The 23779-nt window shown below is 46.6% G+C and overlaps 2 protein-coding genes across 2 annotated transcripts; one reads left to right on the plus strand and one right to left on the minus strand.

The window, feature by feature from the left end:
* Nucleotides 1–173: 173 nt before the first annotated feature.
* Nucleotides 174–9280, minus strand: LOC311376250 (primary amine oxidase, liver isozyme-like). The gene is made up of 6 exons (XM_084491100.1): nucleotides 8271–9280; nucleotides 7142–7811; nucleotides 6224–6342; nucleotides 5372–5538; nucleotides 4650–4782; nucleotides 174–2729 (listed from the first exon to the last, which is right to left on the minus strand). The coding sequence occupies exons 1-6, from the start codon at nucleotides 9171–9173 to the stop codon at nucleotides 2448–2450; spliced, it is 2274 nt and encodes a 757-aa protein (XP_084347226.1). The 5' UTR covers nucleotides 9174–9280; the 3' UTR covers nucleotides 174–2447.
* Nucleotides 9281–16178: 6898 nt separating this feature from the next.
* On the plus strand, nucleotides 16179–23304 carry LOC311376245 (sodium- and chloride-dependent GABA transporter 3-like; the record flags this gene model as incomplete). Its single annotated transcript, XM_084491097.1, has 14 exons — nucleotides 16179–16293; nucleotides 17301–17435; nucleotides 17731–17868; nucleotides 18005–18116; nucleotides 18319–18451; nucleotides 18736–18870; nucleotides 19256–19359; nucleotides 19783–19907; nucleotides 20044–20156; nucleotides 20284–20421; nucleotides 20593–20695; nucleotides 21474–21574; nucleotides 22503–22673; nucleotides 23206–23304. 14 exons carry the CDS (start codon nucleotides 16179–16181, stop codon nucleotides 23302–23304), a joined length of 1722 nt encoding a protein of 573 aa, XP_084347223.1.
* Between the last annotated feature and the right edge of the window lie 475 nt (nucleotides 23305–23779).

Raw genomic sequence — 23779 nt, forward strand, 5'->3', positions numbered from 1 at the left:
GCATCTGGAACATGTAGGCCTACAAGTCTCAACATTTGAACCAGTTAATTTATTTGTGTAGAGTTCGCTAGGTCCTGCAAAAACAATGTTTGCTCAGCTTGCGTTTGAGTCAGATGCCTAATGACCATCTCTCTCTTGGGCTTTGAATATAAAACAAACGCCACACAGCGTACTGCTGATCTACCAAATTTAATTGTACTGTGCAAAGGGCAGCGTGGAGTGCTAGGATACATCAACAGGTCTACACAGCCGTGAGTTGGATGAATGTCTTTCTGAAAATGTAGTTGTTAGTGCTTGGTCATCTTGTTACAGACGGTCATTACATAGAAGTGATCACATTTAATCCAGCCAGTAGGATCCTATGTAGTAGGATATAGTATGTATGTACTTTACAGTAGAAGTACAAATATGGATCGCTCCCTCTCATAACTCTGTCCAGAGAATGACCATGAAAGCAAACAATAAAAAGAGACATTTAGCAAAGTTAGAAAATTTACAATATTCACAAGGATATGCAGTTCCAAAGATTGATCATATTGGTCTGGCAAACTTTGGTACTTTTAAGTGATGTATAAACATTAAAAGTTGTACAACTGTTACACCCCATTCTAAAATGTTAGAATATTTACCATCAATTGTTTGTATGAAAAAGCCACTGAATTGTCTATATATGTTATTGCATATCAAAAACCAAAAGCAAAATGTATGTCAAATGAATTTTCTTAAATCAACATTTTCCCTCAAACAAAGTGTGATTTATTGCACTCTGCGTTTTCACTTTCACAACTGTGAAAACGGGGAAAAAAGTTTCACATCTGATAAATTGTACTCCAGACACTCGAGTCAAGTCACAGGTCTGGAAGTACTGGAGTACAATTTATCAGTTCTCTTTTTCCAACACAACTCAACATCAAGCCTCATCTCTCATTAACAGCATTTTCTAAGTTTAGGAGCTAAAGGTGACATATACCACCAGGTGTGAGTGTGATTAGCCGTTACAAGCCGTTTTGAAAATCTGCGGCTTGTAACGGCTAATCACACTCACACCTGGTGGTATAATATGTCACCTTTAACAGATGACTGGGTATCTAATGTCGCTTTTCCACCGACAGTATCAGCTCGACTCGACTCAACTCGTCTCGACTCGACTCGGTTCCAGGCGCATTTCCATCTAAAAAAGTACCTCTTCAATGTGGGCGGGTCGTAGAAAAGAACCTCTCCACCATGGGCGGGTCGTCATTAGGTTTTAATCATGGGAGACGCGATTCCCGGGAAATCTGAATCTGATCAAGACTATTTCCTGATTCCCGGGAAAGGTTATGATGGGAAATAAAATAAAATAAAAAGCGCAATGACTGTGCGTCTATTGTTGTCATACGGTAACGTTGATGGAGGCGAAACTCGAGCCCTGGGAAAGGAACGACACTAAAATGAAACAGCAAAACGCTGATCCTCGGGAGCGGGTCCGTGGACTCCAGCCACGCCGGGCACACACAACCACGCGCAGCCTAACTCTAGCCCCGGGAAAGGAGCGACACACACGGCGAAACGCTGATCAGTGTCCCCCTCGGGAGCGGGTTCGTGGACTCCAACCACGCCGGACACAACTTAACTTTGATTGATTATTCCCATTTACAGCTGCTGGCCAATCAGTTACCAGCAGCCTGTTTACATCACACAAAAGTACCTACTCCGCTCGCTTGGAACCTCGACGTAGGTAGTACTAAAAAAAGTACCCGGTACTAGGTACCGGGTACTTTTTTTGCCAATGGAAACGCAAAAAAGTCGAGTCGAGTCGAGCTGGTACTGTCGGTGGAAAAGCGGCATTAGTAGCCCATCTAGACCACGGGACCACCTTTTTGGATCCAAATGCTCGCTTGATGCTGGAAGTGAATGCAGTCAGTCCCCGTTTGGAACCAAGATGTCCACATTGCCATTGCCATCAGCGGCCGCAGCGATGCCCGTGGTGGCAGAAGGAATGGGTAAAAGCTCAGATGGCTCAGTGCATGTGTGGAACAACATTTACTTTTATAGCAGATGCTGCTGTCCTCAGTGGCTTAGTTACGAGTGAGGCTGAGCACAGTCTCATACAATCACAATGGGGGTTACTACAAAAGGTGATACTCGAGTATGTATAAAAAAAAAAAATGGACGGAATATGAATATGATTCAGGACCTTGTCCGATTGCTGGTAAGCAGAGCATTTTCTGGTGTTCGGTTAAAGGTGACATATTATACCACCAGGTGTGAGTGTGATTCGCCGTTACACGCCGTTTTGAAAATCGGCCTCTTCTGACATCACAAGTGGGCGTGTCCACCTGGTGGTACAATATGTCACCTTTAAGACGTGCTCTTTTTTTTTCATAGGAAAATGTCCAGATGTATACAAAAGTACACCTGCAAATTCCGATTCCAAACCTTTTCCCCCCGATCAGGTTGGACCCAAACTAGTCAAACTTCAGGACTCCTTCGAAGCCGTTGTAGGTGAAGGGTTCCCTGACGGGGCTGCAGGTCTCCTGTGCCAGGCAGGCCATCCGGTTGGTGTCGCAGCTCTGCTCCGAGCCGCGCTTGATGTACACGGCGTCGGGCGACTCGCTGGACGGGTCCACGTCAAAGTAGTTGTGGGGCCGCAGGATGACCCCGCCGCCGTTGCCCACTGTCACCGTGTTGGGGACGTCCTCGGCGTGGGGGATGTGGAGGAACCCGGTGGTGACCCAGGCCACGAGGTCCTACATCAGGGGACAGGGTGGAGTGTTTTTTTTTTTTAACAAACCTTCAGGTCAGTCGATTACCCTGGAAATCCAGAGTTCTCGTGAGAGCACAATTTGAATTTGCTCAGCGAGTCACTCTGGGAACGAGCAATTGACTCACTCCCCGATTCTCCTGGATCCGAACATTAACCAATCACATCGGTGTATCTGATATAGGCGGTGCCAAAAGCGTTGCTGTTTTACCGACCGGATACGACAAGAGTCTTATCTATTGGTTAGCTCCGCTGGTCGAGATACGTCACCCCTTGTATTCTTCTGATTGGTCGTAGTGTTACCCGATTGTGTGCAGAGATATTTTCAAATGCATGCTTGGTGCCGCCCCTCAATGGGCCATTTTCATTACTCGGTGCCAGACCCTGCAGCTTTCTAGATGTGGGTCTGGATTTCCAGGCTATCGGTCGACAACAGTGTGAGTCACAGTTCAGTTGTGCTTGCTCTATTTGGGGGTGAATACTTAAGCAATAGATCACGACAGGCTGTGGAATGTGCTCATTATACTACAGTTAAGGGGCATTGTTTGTCCTGTCCCGAGGGACGGCGACCCCCTTAACTGTGGTATAATGAGAACATTTCACAGCCTGTTTTTGCTTTTATAAAATGGTTACGTAAGTATGGCGAAATGAAAGCCATAGACAGCCACAATTTTGAAAAAACAAGAAAGCCGGAAAAGCATTTTTTTAACGAATACAAAAAAGTAGTCCCTCCTGGCTACCTGCAAAGTGCGTGGCAGTTGCTATGCAACACAATGTAGCGTCGTTCAGAGAGAAGGCTAGGCTAGAGACGGTAGCTTGGTTCGCTGGCAATTTAGCCTACTATCAAGTTCACTCACCGTGTGCCTATTGCTTTACAACATTTCCACCCTCTCCAGCAATCAACATATTTTTCGGCTTCAGTGAACTATGCTTTTATATATAAATAAACAACAGTTCAAGTTAGGTGCAGCGTGATATGGAACTCTGCAAACTGATTGGGCGTCATAGCAGTTATGTATACGCTCATTATATTAACAGTTAGGAACCAATCAGATTGCTTGATTTAAGCCACCTGTTTAATAAACTGGAAGTGAACTCCTACACCACCGCGGCGTCCATTGAATGCCGCGCACAACGGTTGCACCATAGTGCAGCTGAGCATGGTGTCACCGCAGCCATAAGGGGAGTGTTTCCTTGGTGGTTGGAGGAGTTACTAGGTGGTGCTCAGTTTCGCTCTGAGACATTGAGCAATGATGGGAGTTATGACAGTGTTGGGAATTCTAACAGGGGTGGGAGTTACAACAGCTTTTGAAATTATAGCCGTGTTTTTGAGTCATAACAGGGGTGGGAGTTGTAACCAGGGTGGGAGTTAATATAACAGGGGTTCAGGGTCATAACAAGGGTGGGAGTTATAACAGGGTGGGAGTCATAACAGGGATAACAGTGTTGGGAGTCATAGCAGTGTTAGGGGATGTAACAGTGATGGAAGCTATTAGCCTGGCTATTGCCAGACCAAGTGTTACACCAGCCAATAGAGCGCCAGGGAGAAAAGCCAGCTTGGTGATTGGCTCCTGCAAAAGCGTATCGGAGGCAGAAAGAAATGTATTGCTGAACCGCCGGCAGAACGGGTTGGGGGTATCCAGTCTAGGAAGCTATTACAGTGTCAGGGGCTTAAAATAGTTCATTCTCACCAGTGTCGTGAAAATGAACAGGGTTGCGAGTCGTGTTCTCTTGTAGAAGAATCACACAACCATTGAAGGAATGAGTCCCACTGGGGCCACTCAAACGTGTTTCCCACCAGCTGAGGAATGCATAGCTTAGCATTGTGTAACAGCAGCCATACATCAGAGTCCTCCCATGCGCTGCTCAGCGCAGATGGCCGCTCCCAGTCTCACGGCGTGTATACCTCGTTGTCGATGCTCTCGTCGTCCGCAATGTACTTGCTGAAGTCCACCGCTGGGCTCCAGATGTCGTTCTGACTGTACAGACTGCTGCTGGTCTGCTCTCCGTCTTTGTGCTTGGTGATGGCCACCTTGTATCTAGAGAGAAAGGGTTTCGATTAAGATGGTAAATGGTCTGCATTTATATAGCACTTTTCTTACCAACCGTTTTCTAACTCAAAGCGCTTTACAATATCGCCTAACATTCACCCATTCATGCACACATTCACACACCAACGGCGGTGGTCAGCCACGCAAGGTGACAGCCAGCTCGCCGGGAGCCGTCAGGGTGAGGCGTCTCGCTCAGGGACACCTCGACGCTCAGCTAGGAGGAGCCGGGGATCGAACTAGCAACCTTCCGGTTACCAGCCAACCCGCTCTACCTCCTGAGCCATTTGCCGCCCCATTATGAGCAGGGATCGGAACGCTAAGCAGAGACTGGTCTCTCAGGACTTTGGTCAAATGCTCCTCCTGCCTTTGGCGACCCGTGTACTTCCGGGTTACCAGATTCCGAGGAACAGCATCCAGAAACACAGAACGGGATCTGAGGCGTTTTCGACCAATCACATGGTGTTAAATGAGAACACGTTCTCCACCAAACACGACAGAGGAACGCGATTTGAACGCGGTAGCTTGAATATCATCGACAAGTTCACGGGTTAGAGGAAAAACCCGTTAAAAGACGCACCTCGACCACGACATGGACTTCTCCTCCGGCTGGCTCTCTGGGAGGGGGTCCCCGGCGAAGGAAATGACCTGCAGCCGGTAGGAGCGCTCGTGGCCCCAGCGGTTGAGCTCCTTGCTGGCCACGTGGAGGTAGCGCGGCGTCTTGGTGCCGTAGCGCAGCGCTGCCTCCTGCACGGTCAAAAGCAAACGGTGAAGCGAACAGCCAGGTGGGCGGGGCCAAACAGGGGCTGTTAAAGCTGCATAGGTACGACTCAAGAGATGCAGAGAGAGAGTAAAAATGAGTTTGTACAATACTAATGTAATGTAGCGAAACGATGATACTAATTGTCTATTCAATAGCATGAAATACATGTTATATTTGACAGGATTTCAAACTAAACAACCAAAAACAACCGTAGTCCATCAGTGACATGTGTTGCATTCCGTACACTTGTTATTGACAGGCACAGTGGAATCCCTGAACCAATCGGAGAAGGGAGGCCCTGATTGGTCAGAAATGACCTGGGAGGGATCTCGTTCTATGAGGTCAACTACGCAGTCCACTAGAAGCAGATGTTCTTCTCACTGCACATTTCACTCACTTACAGCTGATGAAAGGCTATTGCCTTTGGGACAAATCTCAAATAGTCGCTCTTAAATCTTACCTACAGCACCTTTAAAGATGTACATTTTGGAAGTCATGTTGAAATCTTCCTTTGAGAGCCAAAATGTTATTCTATCTTTGGGGTGAGTCGATGGCGTCACTCGCCATATATATACACACACCTTAAAGAAGGCCAATCACTAACAGCCGTCCAATGGCAAAAGCCCTGCATTTTAGACACAAGATGGATTCAGAAGGAGAGAGAGGGACCTTCTCCGTTTTGGCTTGTTCCTCCACCAGTTGAGGCACCATGGCGTGGTGGTTCGGGTCCCAAGGCATTGACACCTCGGCATACTTCATGTCTTTGGTCAGGAACACGTTGTTCACTCCTGTGGAGAACATGGCAACATTTTTACGGTCACATTATAGCCGTTCATTTTCAACATGATTTACCATCACAACCATAGATATTATTTATATATATTACAGATATTACAGAGAGAAACAGGTGTACAAGTTTCTAATAAGAGAATAGGCAGAGGCCAATGTTATAGACTGATGCGTTGGATCATGGAAACATGTAATGGAGAACTATGTTAGATACACAGTACATTTAAATGCATCATGGATCTTTGTTTCATTGGTTTTGTGGGTCACATCCCATTACTAATAGCCCAGAAGTTTGTACAATACTAATGTCATGTAGTCAACTGTAGTAAAGCAATAATACTAATTGTGTATTCAATACCATGAAATTCATGTAATCAAACAACAAACATGTATTATTGTAATGTTATATTTGATATATAACATATTGTTGCACTTATAGCTGTATGTATGGTTGTATTGATATAGTTCGATAGCCTGCTAGTTCGTCTTCTTTGAGAGGGAGAATACTAAAAGATGATGTTGTGCTTTGGTATGACTGACGATATACGGTTCTCACATCGCATAAACCCTGAGCATACGCGACTGCAGTGAGCAAATAAATTGGTCATTCTATTGGGATTCCTCTAGCGGTCCCTTGCCATGTTTGTATTGATTGATTTATTGATTGAATTATGTACAGATATGTACATCCATCGACAATGTTACTTTTTTGGCAACTGAACATATGTGGTTGCAAATACACCAACTGTTCAATGAATCTAGAGAGCAATGTAGACCTAACTATACCTCAGCACTCACCCAACACATCCAAGTCCACTTTGAAGTTGACAAAGTGGGTGTGAATGTTCCCCAGGACCTTGTCCGCCACCTGGTGGCCGTATTTCTTACTGCCCTTCACCAGGTAGGACGTGGACATGTAGCCGGTGGCGTGCACCTTGGCCTCCACCGCGCCGTTCTGGTAGAACACGAAGTCCCACATGTAGTCGTAGTTGCCGATGGCCGTGATGGTCCTGAACACCAGGGCGCTGTTCACCACCCCGCCGTAGCTGTTGCTGAAGAAGTCGGAGAAGTGCCTGCGCAGGGGCTGCCCCGTGTTATGCTCAAACACGCAGATGGAGTTCAGGTAGCGCACGGGTGCCGACACGTCGATGTAGCGATGCGTGGTGACATAGGTGGCGTCGTAGGGGCAGTCGACCCCGCGGGTCAGCTCGTGGGCGAAGCGGCCCACACCGATGCTGGAGTCCAGGAACTTGGTGAGCGCCATTCCCGGCGTGACGGAGCCGTACACCGACATGGCCTCCTGCACGCTCAGCTCGTACACGATCCGCTCGCCCCTGAAGCGCACGTCGAACACGCGCATACCCGTGAGGGAGCTCAGGCCGAAGGCGAAGCTCCAGTCCAGGTAGAGGACGTGGTTGTTCTCCACGCTGAAGCGCTTCCCCTCCGGGTAGTACTGCAGGGGCGGCACCTGTGTGGTGGATAAACCCGCGTGTAAGGCTTAATAAGAGACAACAACAAAATAAGAGAGTTCGGGAAGTCTGAAGTATGAAAGATAAAATACTTTATTATTCGTTTGTTGGCCAAAGAACCAAAGAGTCACTCCCCGCCGCTATGCCCCAATCCGCCCCGTACATCATCCATGCGTCATTGCCTCATCCCATGCACTTTTCCCTTGTGCGGAGATTTGCTGCGCTATTGACCAGTTTTTGAAGCAAAGCACGTTTAACAGGTCAAGCTTGGGGTCGCTCCAGAGGCCGCCTGAAACCTTCACCTGGCTCAGGAGCCATGATAACTTACGGCAGTTTAGGGAGTGGAGAGTGGTACCATGTTCACTCAGGTTTCTCCACACGTATTAGATTCATGTAGCCTATAGGCAAGATCATAAGTACATATTATCATTAAATGTAAGAGTAAATTTCTCCCATACCTGCAGGGGTCGGACCTTGGGCTTCAGGGAGCCGTAATCGGGGGTTTCCTTGTAAACGATTTTGCTCACGTTGCCCAGCTCGTATTGCGCTCGGAGGTCCTCCACCGTGTCGAAGTACTGACCGTTATAGAGCACGCGTTCCACGGCCCACTCGGACTCGTTCAGGCTCTGGTGGTTGACCTGGACCTCCAGCCCCACCGGGTGGATGTACATGCCGCTCATGTCCCTGAAGAAGGATATCCAGGTGATCCTGTCCCCGGATTTGACCCCCCGGGGCATCTGCTCGAACGCATTGATATTCTTGTCATGGTCCACGTCGAAGCTCTCCTTCAGAAGTTTAGGGAGTTTGGCGAAAACCTGCGCCTTGGTAAAGCTAAAGATCAACGCGTACTCCCCGATGGTGACCGTGCGCGCGTTGATATGCAGCGTCTTGTTGTACCTCTCGTGCGTGACGTCCCTGAATTCTGTGGGGTTGGGGAGGGGGCCCACCACGTACTCTTTGATGTGACCGCTCGCGCCGCAGAACACCACGGCCGTCGCCTCCCGCGCGGGCTTGCCACTCTTCCCTTCCAGGTAGCCCAGCGCGTCTTTCTTCTTGGGTAGCAACAGCTCTATGAGGAACAGAAAGTTCTGCGACGGTTTGGCCAATGCGTCGTTGGTTAAGTCCAGAATCTTCTGTCCGAGCATGAAGTCCCGCACCTGCGTGTACTCCTCGCGGGTCAGGTCGGCGAACACCAGGCTGCGCGCGTCGTGCTTCCCTTTGGGTGGGAAGCGAGGCGTGACGGCGCATCTGGGCGCCTGTTCGGAGCGCATGTAGAGGAGGACGATGTTCATCGTGAAGGAGACGAGGAGGACGATGACCGTAGTCCATTTGAGACACGAATACATCCTGTTCGCTACCATTTTACTTTACAGCGGCAGTGAGGGCGAGAAAAAAAGGCAAGCGAGGGGGGCTTGAGCGACCGCCGAAGAAGAGCCCCTTGACGCAAGTAGCGGCTACAAAAAGTGTGCCTGGAGAAGAACCCACCCACCCCTGAACGACTCCCCCATTCCCCACCCCAAACAAAACGCAACTACTGTCCCCTCCCCCGTTTTAAAGAGCCTCTTGGCACGCTCGTAGGTTTCGTGGAATCGGGGATTACGCAGGGAACTGACGTGTATCAACGCATGCACTACATCACGCAGGGCCCACCCGTCCCATACACATGAGACACACCTGGCACGTTGCCCATATCTTACCTTCGAAGTTCGTGGTGGTTATCCTGATGCCAGTCCGATCCACCAGGCAGAAAGTTAGTTCCCCGGCCATCTCGACCGGGATATGAGAGGCGTTCTGGTGCCATGGTTCCTCTTGCCCTGAGAATGACCCCCTCTGATTTATAGTGGAGAGCGGGCGCCATATACAACTGCAGATGCATGCGCCAGGCTCTCTCTCTCTCTCTCTCTCTCTCTCTCTCTCTCTCTCTCTCTCTCTCTCTCTCTCTCTCTCTCTCTCTCTCTCTCTCTCTCTCTCTCTCTCTCTCTCTCACTCTCTCTCTCTCTCGCACGCACACTGTGTGAATAAACGGTGACCGGGCGGAGCATGTGAAGTTAAATCACGCACACGTTTTACACAGTTTACACAACTGGAGACGCTACGGTACATCTGCAGCAGAGCGCTAGTGAGGGTTTGGGTGAAAGTGCGTACATGCCTTGGTGTTGTTGAGCCAAGGCATCACGTATTATTATTTTTTTCACGACCCACGTATTATTATTTTACAACAAATTTACTATGGCCACATGATGGTGGCCCACACATGTTTCTTGTTATGGCCCAATAGTCACGTTTATATTTGTTGGGGGTCAAATTTAAAATAGACAGGCCAATCCAGGGCCCCTTGCACACATGGGCCCTATAGGCTGCAGCCTAGGCCTGTGCGACCCGGCATATAAGGACTCCAATAGCCTAGTCCCAGCGGTGGGCACCCAGAGCCTATTGACCAAAAGCTTTAAATCCACTACATTTCAAGCAATAAACCACACTCCATTCAAAAGTATTCCTCTCTTCTTGTTTTTTTTTTGTTTTGTTTTGTTTTTTACCTTAGACTACGTTGACATTTACGCGTCATCATTCAGCAGACACTTAAGGTTTTCTACAAGTGCTTCTGAATGGCAATGTGGTTTTGTTTATAAGTAAAAAGGGTTTTTATCAGCAAGTAAGTAAGTTCACTAAATACATTAATGATGGTGAACTACCTCTATTGAATGAATGCAGATTATTTTCATCAAATTATCAACATACAGGAATCCACATATTTTGGGGAAATAGCCTGAAGCTATTCTTCTTCAGACTAGAGTTCTTTGGCAAACCAACTCAGGCTTTGTTGTTACTTCTTTGCAAGTGATAATAAATTCTTCATCTTTCAAACTTTGGCTTTCTCTAACTCTGTTATTTTGTTAAAGTGTTAAAGAGTTTACCACAACACCCATTTCTTTTTAAATCACTGCAATCCTCACATGTATGTACATATCCCTGTTAACCCACTACAAATACCATGGTTGTCTATCACTGTACACACTCTGCAACTAGATGCTCGTAGACCCAGCGCTAGGCCAGAACAACTGAGAGACGGGAGAGAGACGAGCGAAAGACAAACCAAACAGCTTTTGAAGTCCCCTAAAAACCAGCATGAGAGGTTGAAATCAGTAGCGTCCATTATGTAGTGAGTCGATGAGGGCGGCGTTCAACCAGGGACGCTCAGGCTCTCTTGGCTCTTGCTAAATGCGGTTTGAAGTAAAGGAAGATCACAATGTAATCTGAGAAAAGCTATATGCAGATTTCTGTCCCTCTTTTAAAGATCCCATGCTTTTTTAGGGTAAATAATTGCATTTGGGGGTACTAGTAGAATAGGGTTACATGCCTGTATGTTAGAATTACCGCTTATCATTCTCACACTGTTAATTTCTGCAAATCCAATTTCAGCGTTGTAACATCTTTTATTCGTCAATTTCTGTTTCTGACCAAATCTGTTAGGATTTCTTCATAGATCTGATTCCCTGGTTGTCCGTCATCCACTGAAACACCCGTCCCAAAGTCTGGGTTGGCCCTATCCAATCACAGGGCTAGCAGTTCCCACAGTCCTCCTGAGACTGTCCTGACGTTGTGTCTGCGCTGGCCTTGCCTCCATCAGTCAGAAGGTGAGTCGGTTTTCTGTGACATTGTATTGAACAAGCGTTCAAAATGGAACATGAAAACCGATCAGGAGTCAAGAGTTTTTTCCCTGCACACATGCACACATGCGCGCATGCCATGCACACACACAAACACGCGGACGCACGCACATGCACACACACACACACACACACACACACACACACACACAATTAATTAGTCTGGACTTCAACATACTTTGTATTCCCCTTGTTACTTCATCAGTCCATTGTATTCTTCCATTGTGTTTTTTTTTGAGTTGCATAGTTTGTGGGACAGCCAGTGTCTTGTGTTATGACACGAGGGGGGTCTCACATATAAACAGTGGAACATTGTGAACGTGCACAGAGCACACAGCCGTGCCTATATATGGTGCTGCAAATGTTGTGTGTGTTGGACTGCACTTGGCAGACTTTCAGTGTGTAGTGTGTTGACACGATCTATGCACTGCTATACCACCACTGAGGCATGTACAGCTTCTAGGATGGAGAATGATTCTGAACCATTCAGGAAGCACCTTTCCCATTGGTGCTATTATTATTAGGGATCCTACAAAAAACGTAAGAACCCTATTGTATTTGTTATTATTATTATTATTTTCCTGACTTTTTTGCCTAAAATAAAAATGGCAGGCTTGTAGAACACATAGGTGGCACTATAACAAGGTCTGGAAGTTCAGCATTTAAGCAGGCTGCCATTACCACTAGGAAGGTGCAATATGCCTGAAATCTGCTACACATGCCCCATTTGTCATGATGAACAACTTTCAAATTCGCAACTCATATGGTCAGACTAGTTGGATCTCTCTCATCTTTCAACTCCAACCGGCCACCTTCCCCTCTGACCATGTGGCCTATGTGATCACCCAGCTGTCTGGCCGCACCAGAGAGTGGGGAACTGCTCTCTGGGAGGCCGGATCACCTTCCTGCAATGATTTCCAGGATTTTTCATCGGAGATGAAACAAGTCTTTGACCGCTCCAAACATGGACATGAGGCTGCACGTGAGTTACTGCACATGCAGCAGGGGAGCAGGTCTGTATCAGATTATGCCATTGACTTCCAAACTCTTGCAACCTCTACTGGCTGGAATGCTGACTCTCTGTTTGATACCTTTCTGAATGGGCTGTCTGAGGAGATTAAAGATGAACTTGTCTCCCATGACCTGCCTCCCACCTGCAAGGACCTGATTAAACTGGCCATCCGAATTGACGTGAGGCACCAACAGCGCCGCCGTCTGCGAGTCTTCGGGAGCTCACCTCGGGTGTCTTCAGTCCCCCCTGCCATCCAACCAGCTCCTCGGTCTGCTCCGCTGTCCATTCCTGACTCTTCTGGACCAGAGCCTATGCAGATAGACCGCACTCATCTAACCCAAGCTGAGTGTCAGAGAAGAATCAACTCACAATCCTGTCTGTACTGTGGCCAGTCAGGACACTTCCTTGCCACCTGTCCAGTAAAAGCCAACGCTCACCAGTAAGAAGAGGGGTACTAGTGAGCATAACACCCACACAACCTTCCTCAACACAACGCACTCTCCTCCCTGCCATTCTGGAGTGGGAGAAACAATGACAGGAGCTGGTGGCATTAATAGACTCCGGTGCCGAGGATGATTTCATTGACTCCTGCTTCGTGGCCCAGTGGGGCTTGCTGACTAAAGACCTCAGGACTCCACTAGTGGCCAGCACGCTGAATGGTCAGAGGTTGGCCAGCATCACACAAACCAGCATTCAAGTGAGTCTCTGTCTTTCTGGCAACCATCATGAACAGCGCCTCTATTCTCTGTCCCGACCTGAAACTGAAGCCATGACCAAGTACGTACAAGAGTCCTTGGCTGCTGTCATAATCTGTCCATCCTCCTCTCCTGCAGGAGCTGGTTTCTTCTTTGTTGAAAAGAAGGATGGCTCTCTGCTCCCATGCATTGACTATCGGGGTCTCAATGACTTAACTATTAAGAACCGTTAACCTCTCCCTCTCATGTCCTCAGCCTTTGAATTGCTTCAAGAGGCATCTGTGTTTACTAAGCTTGATCTTCGGAATGCCTACCATCTAGTCCGTATCTTTGAGGGGGATGAGTGGAAGACTGCCTTTAACACCACCTCTGGCCACTATGAGTATCTTGTCATGCCTTTTGCCCTGACCAATGCCCCAGCTGTCTTTCAAGCTTTAGTAAATTATGTTCTCAGGGATATGCTCAACCAATTAATCTTTGTTTATTTAGACGACATATTAATTTTTTCCAAGTCCCTACCTGACCATGTCTCCCATGTCCGTAGAGTCCTGCAACGTCTGCTTGAGAGTCAGCTTTTTGTGAAGGCTGAGAAGTGTGAATTCCACCAAGACACAGTCACCTTCCTGGGTTATGTGACCTGGAGCAATCCAGATGGACCAGAGGAAAGTCAAGGCAGTGCTGGAGTGGCCTGTGTCTTCAAATCGCCGGGAACTCCAACGTTTTTTAGGTTTTGCAAATTTTTACCGCTGTTTCATCCGTAACTATAGCATGTTGGCAGCCCCCTCACAGCTCTGACCTCGCCTTCCGTCAAGTTCACCTGGTCTCCTGTGGCAGAGGGAGCTTTTCACACCCTGAAGCAGCGGTTCACCTCAGCGCCCATCCTCATTCAGTCAGACCCCAATCGGTAGTTCATTGTGGAGGTTGATGCCTCCGAGGTTGGCATTGGAGCAGTCCTATCCCAACGCTCGCCTAAGGACAACAAGGTCCATCCCTGCTGAACAGAACTACGACGTTGGCAATAGGGAACTGCTAGCTGTGAAACTGGCCCTCGAGGAATGGAGACACTGGCTGGAGGGGGCCTCTGTGCCGTTCCTGGTCTGGACTGACCACAATAATCTGGAGTACATCCGTACATCCGTACTACAACGTTGACCAAGCTCGCTGGTCAACGTTCTTCTCAAGGTTCAATTTTACCTTATCTTACCGCCCTGGCCACAAGAATGTGAAGCCTGATGCACTGTCCCGGCGGTTCAGCCCCTCTGAAAGACCCCAGGAACCCGACACCATCCTCCCTTCACATTGTGTTGTGGGCGCAGCCCAATTTGAGATTGAATCTATTGTGGCTGCAGTCCAAACTAATGAACAAGGGCCCAGTCAATGTCCTACTAACCGTCTGCATGTCCCTAGCTCTGTCCGCTCCCAGGTTTTGCAGTGGGGCCATTCGTCCCAGCTCTCAGGTCACCCTGGATCCAGACGGACTCAAGCCTTCATTGGCCGACGGTTCTGGTGGCCGTCCATGAAGGAGGATATCCGTGACTTTGTCCAAGTGTGTGCAGTCTGTGCCCAAAACAAGACTTCCACCGACCACCTGCTGGCCTGCTGCAACCCCTTTCTGTCCCTAAAAGACCCTGGTCCCATATTTCCCTTGATTTTATCATGGGTCTGCCCCCATCAGATGGTAACACCATGATCCTCACTGTTGAGAGGGAGAGGGAGAGGCTAATCTCCCTTCTGCCAAAGAAACAGACAACTTAATGATCCATCATGTATTTAAGTTACATGGGCTGCCTGTTGAAGTTGTGTCAGACAGGGGACCACAATTCACGTCCAGTTTCTGGAGGGCCTTTTGTAAGCTGGTTGGTGCCTCTGTCTGTTTATCCTCTGGTTTTCATCCCCAGAGTAATGGCCAGACCGAGAGCGTAAACCAGCAACTGGAGACGGCGGTGCGTTGCTTCCCCTTGCCCTTCTTCGCTCCTCAGCCAGGATGAAAGCTCAAGCTGACAAACACCGCTCTCAACTACCATGTTATCGCCAAGGACAACGTGTGTGGCTCTCAACCTGCCCCTCAAGACCGAATCCCATAAGCTCTCTCCCCTCTTCGTCGGCCCCTTTCCAATTACCAGAGTAATCAACCAGTCCGGCTCAAACTTCCTGGCCCCCTTCGCCACATTCACCCTACATTCCATGTCTCCAAAGTCAAGCTCTTCATCTGTAGCCCCTTGCATCCTGCCCCCAAATCCCCCCCACCCCCACGACTCATTGATGGGTCAGAAGCATACACCGTCCAGCGACTGTTGGATGTTCGCCGCCGGGGCCGAGGACTTCAGTACCTCATGGACTGGGAGGGCTATGGTCCCGAGGAAAGGTGCTGAGTCCCCGCTCGGCACATCTTGGACCTGACACTTCTCAGTGATTTTCATTGCCAGCATCCCAAGCCGTCCAAAGGGACGCCTGGAGGCATCCGTTAAGGGGGGGGTATTGTTAGTATCATGTATGGACTCTGCCCGCCCTGCTGGTTTTTGTGGCTGGTTTCAACCCCACCCTCTCCTGCCTGGTGCCACTCCCTGGCCACACCTGCTCATTAGCTGGTCGTTATCCTGATTGAGTTTTCCCTGTTCCTTGTTTTCTCCCTGCCAATGATTTGCTTCCACATTATTTAAGTTCAGCCCACAAGTTAATCTTTGTCAGATCGTACCACAAGTTTGGTGAGATACTCTGCCCGTTTTTGCTCTGCCTGTTTCTGCTCTGCCAGAGGACTTTGGATGCTCTGCCTTGTTATTTTCTGTTTTGGATTTTTTGTGTTGGAACTTTTGCCTTGATCTTTTGTGCTTTACATTTTTGACTCCTTAGTTTGACTTTTGACCAGTCTCCCCTTTGTTTTTTAAATCCTAAAGAAAAGGAATAAACATTTTTTCCAATTATATCCGGTCTGCACTTCGGTCCTTTTCTGCAACCCATAACAGTATTATTGTGTTGGTTTTGATTCTAACGATGGAGAGAGAGCAATGGACGCACAAGCGTGAGTATATTCTGGCTATGGCCGGGAACATTGTCGGTCTGGGCAACGTCTGGAGATTCCCCTATCTGTGCTACAAGAATGGTGGAGGTGAGTAACTTTCACCCAGAGAAAACTCTTTCAAAGTGCATCCTGCAGAAAACAAGGCACATGGCATGGCAACTGTGTGTACAAGTGCACACTGTGTATTATTGTTTATCTTGTTAAACGTGGCACTCTTATACCCAGAATGGTCTTAATATTAAATGTATTAACCAAAAGTTGGGAAATTAAGAGAATGACAAAGTCGTTCAGGTTCCCATATGTAGGCCAGGCTTGCCTGTGTAGAAATAGACTGCAAATTGACAGGTGGATGACAAACACTTAGAAATGTATAATCTAATGATTTGATAAACGTGTCTGGTTAATCGCTAAATCTAATGTAAATGTACAGGATGTTTTCATTCTTTTAACTAGTCCTGTCCCAGTGAAGAGTAATTTTTCCTTTGTGTGTGAATGGAATGTGGACCTGCGGACTGACCCAGATCACAGCGGTGTCTGTGTAAATCAATGTTATTAACTGTTTTCCCAGGCGAAAAAGTAGTATACTTGAACTACAAATAAAAGTTATTCCAAGTATACTTGCTCTAGATTTAGCTCAAGCGTTTTTTTTCCCTGATTTAGCAAATAAACACACCTCCAAACTACACTGCAATTTTCATGTCACTTTTCACGGACATACAATTTGAATCCTAAATATAAATGCTAAATCGTATATATAAATCGAAATGCTGAATCTGAATCCTATATCTAAATCTACATCAACATTTTTCTAATTCTAAATCTTATATCAAATCTGAGAATTACCATTTCTGTTATTCGATTTAGGATTTAGGATTGTCCTCGGTTGGTTCTCACTGTTCATGTGGTGTGTAGTAAAACCTACTATGATGGGGTCTAGCATGCAGGGAATAAATAAATATCCATAAAACTGATTAAGGACCACCACAAAAACGCTAAAGCAACTGAGAGAAATTACATGATTAACATTGACGATGAGTTTGCTGCTTGCTTTGGTTCTTCACGGTCTAAAAGGTTCCTGTTTCTTTACTTCACAGGTGTGTTCTTGCTGCCTTACTGTGTGTTAGCTCTTCTGTCTGGTGTTCCCCTTTTCTTGTTGGAGAACGCGCTGGGCCAGTTCACCCAGGAGGGAACCATCACCTGCTGGAAGAAGCTATGTCCTCTGCTAGAGGGTACGCTAAACTGCCAGTGAGTCTCACGCGAGACTCAAGTCTCACGCGAGACTCAAGTCTCAGAAATTTCACAAGGTCAGGTTAAGGTCGCGGCTAAGGTCGCAATTCTGTCAATGGAATGCCCTATTCATGAAAATATAAGTCTTATGTGATGTAATTGAATGGCACTGAAGTCATCAATACTGCACATTTTAGCTCTTACATCTCATACAGCACCTTTAAACTGTATTGTCGTTTTTGCATCACAATGTAGTTCAGCCGTAGCCATGAATAACACAGCAATCTGCTCCCTCAGGTATTGGCTATGCCATTATTGTGATCCGGGTGTATTCAACAATATATCTGGTTATACTGGCCTATTCGCTCTTCTACCTGCTCTCCTCCTTTTCCTCTGTGCTGCCATGGACCACTTGCAGCAACGACTGGAACACAGGTCGGTGTGGATTTATCAGAGATAGTATCAATTCCAATCTGTTCACGCTACTTGAAAGTTCTGTCAGGTCAGTGGGTTGATTGAAATTGACACCTGAGGAAGTAAAAAAAGTGTACTATGATTCAACCAACAACAGATGGTTGTGTGGAGCTGACTACTCTGAACATGACCAGCCAACACTATGCTGAATTCGGTGGCAACTCGACATCTAAAGCGCCAAACAGTTCTGCAGTGATGGAGTTCTGGGAGTAAGTCAATAATGATGTACACTTACTTACTTAATACTCTCTTAGTCTTTATATTCTCTGACAGGGGAGCGTGAATGTGTAACCCTAGTCTCCAACATCTTGCACGGATATGCATTATCCGTTGCATTATAGCAATGCGAGTGCTCATTGATGGCGAACCAGAGGCCGGCGTTTGAATGCCCCGTTTGCTTGCGGCCGTCAGGAGGCGTGTGCTGTCCATGTCTGGGGGGATCGAGGAGTTGGGGGCCGTCCAGTGGGAGCTGTGCGCCTGTTTCCTGGCTTGCTGGCTGGCCTGCTACTTCTGCATATGGAAAGGAGTCAAGTCCACTGGAAAGGTCAGCCCAACATGAGAATATCCTTCTTATCCTTATTCTCATGAGGCTCAGCCTGCTAGTGCGCTGAACACAAGTATGTATGTGATGCATACGTGACAAACTATTGTAGATGCTTTTGCATGCATTTGTCATTTACTGACAATGAGGTACTGCCTGTCCAGTTTATGTTTTCCACTGTGTGTGTGTGTGTGTGTGTGTGTGTGTGTGTGTGTGTGTGTGTGTGTGTGTGTGTGTGTGTGTGTGTGTGTGTGTGTGTGTGTGTGTGTGTGTGTGTGTGTGTGTAGGTTGTGTATGTCACAGCTGTGTTCCCCTACGTGATGCTGGCCATCCTGCTGGTCAGGGGCTTGACTCTACCTGGAGCCTGGCAGGGTGTGGTCTACTACCTGAAGCCAGACTTCACCCGCCTCACACACCTGCAGGTACCACTGTTATTGTTTACACCCATGCTTTGTTGAATACTAACGTTAAAAAAGAAACATTAACTACACATGTATCCTCGATGACCCAAAACAACATTCTGAAAGTATCGTTAAGAATATTTGATGTTCAGTGGATTAAGTCGATGAAACCCATGAAAACTACTAATATCTCATCATTGTTGATGACCGCTTGGTAACTGTGGTTTAAGTGGTATCAGCTTACATAACTCCTCCTGCTTTGATGGAGTTTGTCATGTGTCATCTGGTAAGGGTGTTGACTTGGCTCCACGCAAACCCGCCCCCGGCATCAACATGAGCGATCAGATGTCGCTAAAACCGTACGAAATGCATGTGTAACAGCAAATGCGTGGATCTGGTGCATCAGGTGTGGATCGAGGCTGGAGCCCAGGTGTTCTACTCCTACGGTGTGGCTGCAGGCACCATCAACACCCTGGGGAGCTATAACAAAAGGAATAACAACTGTTACAAGTAAGAGGAAACTCACAACCCTTTTTTTGTGCGCAAACTTCCCTTCTTGGTGGATGGAAGCTTTTGGTCCATAGATCGTATCTGCCAAAGGATTCTGATCTCAGTAAAAAAAACTAGGATCCATTTAACGTTTTCACGGAAGTCATAGGTTCTGTAGGCAGATGTATTCACCATGAGGAGATGCATATGTGGTCCAGGGTTTCATGACTGTGAGTCAAAGGGCTCAGGCCGCCCCCCCCCAAAAACAATGTGTGGAAATTTCTGGCTTATAAATGGAGAATTAATTTGTGATGCAGGGGTCTACTTCAAAACACTACTGCAAATACATTCAAAATCCAATTCATGTGACGACAAGTCCAAGGTGCCACTGAAGATAGCATACATATTGCTCCTACAGTTGGTGTTTTTTGTTATTTTTGCTAGGGACAGTCTTTGGCTCTGTGCTCTGAACAGTGGCACCAGTTTCGTTGCTGGGTTCGCCGTCTTCTCTATCCTGGGATTCATGGCACATCAACAGGGTGTCACCATGGCCAATGTGGTGGAATCTGGTACACAATCCTTTTGGTTTTCATTCATGGCATGCATAGCCAGTCCTTGCTAAACAGTCAATCCTAACTGAACGTGTGAAAGAAAATGACCTTCCATATTGTCTTGGTCTTACCGTGTGTGTTTGCGCATCTCCAGGCCCTGGTTTAGCGTTCATAGCGTTTCCCCAGGCTGTGGCTATGATGCCTGTACCTCAGTTGTGGGCGGTCTGCTTCTTCATCATGCTCATCATGCTGGGCCTGGACACACTGGTGAGAATGAGAGCTTCTGACACTGCAACAACAACCATTTAGTTCATAGAAACGTCATTCAGATTGCAGGTTGAACTGCTGTTGTAATCTGCTGCCCTGCTGATGTCACCTCCCTCCCGTCTCTCAGTTTGCAGGCCTGGAGACCATTACGTCCAGCGTGAGCGACCTGTTCTCCGGGCAGATGAGGCAGCCGTGGCGCAGGGAAATGTTCCTGGCCGTTTTCTGTCTCGTCTCCTTCCTCCTGCAGATCTTGCTCGTCACAGAGGCACGGACCCTTCATAGAACCATTTCACAATCTGTGAAAAGAGTCTATTACTCTATTAATCAATACATTAATGAAAAAACACACAACCGAGGGGGGCGAGGGAACATGGCAGAGCGCACCTACAGACCTCTGTCGGTGTTAATAATAATACATGTTTTGTTTTTTCTCCAGGGAGGAATCTATGTGTTCCAGCTTCTGGACTACTATGGCTGCAACGGAGCGTGTCAGCTCTGCGTGGCCCTGGCTGAGTGTGTCGCTCTTGGCTGGGCCTTCGGTCTGTTTTACCTCCCTGGCTAACCTGTAACCAGTTGTCATTTTTGTTTAACCATTGAGAAATACCTTTCTCAATGGTGAATCGGGCAATGGTGTCCCGGGCAAGGCAGGCAGTAACAGTCATTAACATTACGTTTCAGCCACAATCAACATTTCATTTTGCACAATAAATAATAATGAAGTCATAGTAACCACAAAGTAACAGGGGGTCTCAGGATGAAAAACATGGACAGGTAAAAGAGGCTGTTGCATCTCAATTATTTGAAGATACTCATTGACACTAGGCTCAGCAGTTCAAGACAACCAGTGACCTTACCTTGTCATCTTGCTTTCTTCGTCTTGCTTTTCCTGCAGGGGTGGGACTCGACTTTTTTCAGTTTTTCAACAAAGAGCACCAGTATCAGTTCAAGTGTTCTCACACACAACATTTTCCTACCCCACAAAGTGTCCGTTGACAGTATTTAAATACCTGAGAGTCTTGCACTAAGATTGTGTATGAAATATATATATTTTTTAAAATATGGGCAGTCAATGTGTAGGGTGGACATTTTGAGTGTGCATGCTTGTGATGTGATCAAAACCCCTACATACAAATGACAAATTAAATCATACTCGCCAGGAAAGAGACCTGGCTGGCCCTTGGGCCCTAGCCAAATTACCAAATAAAATAAACCGTCCAATCTTCATCATATTCACCATCATCATCTGAGGGTTAACAACGTTGCAAAGATTTCATAATAAATAATAAATAATAATAATAAATATTCTGTGTCCGACAGGTGCTGACAGAATGTGTGACGCCATCAAAGACATGAGTGGACAGAGGCCTTGCCTTCTCTTCAACTTCTGCTGGCGCTACATCACCCCCCTGCTCTGCCTGGTAAGACACACTCCCTGCAGAGGGGCAGGCTCTGTCCAATGGGCTGCAGAGTCAATGGCTGTATGCTTAATCGGGAGGCTACAGATTTGACAGCCTGAACTCGGTCCGGGAACACTTTATGTTGGACTTTTGTCCTCACCATTTTGAATGAACCCCCTGTTTTACTTTTACTCACAACGTGTCTTTTGTCTGTTTTTGTCAACCGCATCATCACCAGACATAATATACTCTATCTAATCAAGTTAAAATTCATACGATGTACACTGGCTTTCGGGAGACGAGCAAAACCCACAGCAGTACGTCTGAACAAAAGACTGAGTTGAGATGACATTCTGTGATATTAAACTCATCACCAGTAAGGCAGGGTCAGAAGCCTCTGGTTCTTGAGCCTACCTGGCTCTTTCAGGGACATATCATCATCATCAATAAATCAGGCTGAACATATATTGCATTATCAAAATAACATTTAATTTTACAGAAATAGTTGCATACTTATTTTGGAGACCAAGCTAAAAGCTTTAATGGACAAATTCTCAAAGGGAGGGTAATTTGAAAGTCAACATTTATTCACCATAATATACAATTACAGTAAATAATGAAATGCAAGAAAAGGAAATAATACACAGTATGATTCTTTCCAGCGTAGATGCTCATGTCTTATTTTCAATTAATGTCTCTCCTCAAAAGTTGAAATGATAAACTCAAACTCTACAATTTTGTATGGCACTGCCAAATGCCAATGCTTTTTTGATAATATGCAATACTGGCCAACGATACTTGCTTACAATCAGTTGACAGCATCACCATTGAATATTATTAGTCTCGCAATTAGCATGCATTAATTTAGGTGCAGTGTTGATAAACCGCGTTTATTATAATTTGTATCCTTTTACGGTTCATAATAAACAAACACACTTTCCCCCCTCAGGCTAGCTTCATTCACTTTACCGTGGAGAACGAACCGCTGACATCCAACCGGGGCCACCAGTTCCCCGGCTGGGCCTATGGTATGGGATGGGTCCTGGCCCTTTCCTCTGTCCTCATGATCCCACTTTGGGCGATACTGAACATATGTCGCACAAAGGGTAGCCTGCGTGAGGTAAGTGACTGTTACCTGTAACACAACATGCCTTATTTATTTTTTTCTGGGTGGGTGGGGGGCTTGTGAGAGCATTTCAGTCTGGCCTTACTCCCATTGAAACCAACTTCTGAAAGTGGACTGGCCCATCAGTGCTAGGGGGAGGGAGTATTAGTTCATAATTAAGCATGGAGAGCTGCCGTGCATCATTTCAAACAAAATCGAAATCAAAAAGTTGTATCTGAAATTGACAATAGACTTATTTTGATGGCTGAATGTTTTTGCTTTACTTCTGGACGGTTTCAGTAAGAGTGAAAAGATTAAGAACTTAATTTATTAATTTCATCTGACTCACATGAGGCTGCAACCATATTTTAATTCCAAAAGCCATTGCTGCCCAGCCAAGGTCTGACGTGTTAAGAAATTAGCCCTGATTGGCCTGCCCGCTTTGGTTGAGGACCAGTTTCCAAACAATGTGCTTCATGATGTTTTCTTCTTGTTGTTACTCATCCTTCATCTTTTACTGACTTTTTTTCTACCCTTTACCCGACAGCGCATGTCCATTCTCTGTCGGCCTGTAGAGGGCGCCACATGCATCACACCGCAGGAGTATTCAGCAGGCCTTCCATGCCAAACCGAGATGAAATCTTAAGTTCACGCTCATCTGTGCCCTCCTTCCTCCCCAACCTGTCACACCAAATTTGCATTCCTGAGGCTGCTTCTGAGACAGCCAATTTACCTGTCCTCAGAGGTCGTCCTTCATTACAATATTATTTTTAATGTAATATAATTCTATCAGGAGAGCCTGCAGAAAATGATACGTTTTCAGTGTTATGTCACTTTTTGTTTTCATGCCAATAAATGATGTGGCTTATTACTCAGTTACCTTGTCACTTCCATGCCATTTTGTGTGCTATTGACTTAACATAACTGCTAATAGGAACAATGTTTTACTGAACTTTCTATGTTCAGTGTTGTCTCTTGGTACTTAATTATCTGGCTATTTACCCTGTAGATGCCTGAGAGGCCTTCTGTGTCAACTCAACCAGAGTTTGGCAGCTCAAACTTTTGATTTTGATCATTTGAGTTGAGTCTGTGCCGTACTGTATGAGGTTATTTGGTTATTC

This window comes from Micromesistius poutassou (assembly GCF_964030765.1).
Source record: "Micromesistius poutassou genome assembly, contig: SCAFFOLD_2634, whole genome shotgun sequence".
NCBI classification, from domain to species: Eukaryota; Metazoa; Chordata; class Actinopteri; order Gadiformes; family Gadidae; genus Micromesistius; species Micromesistius poutassou.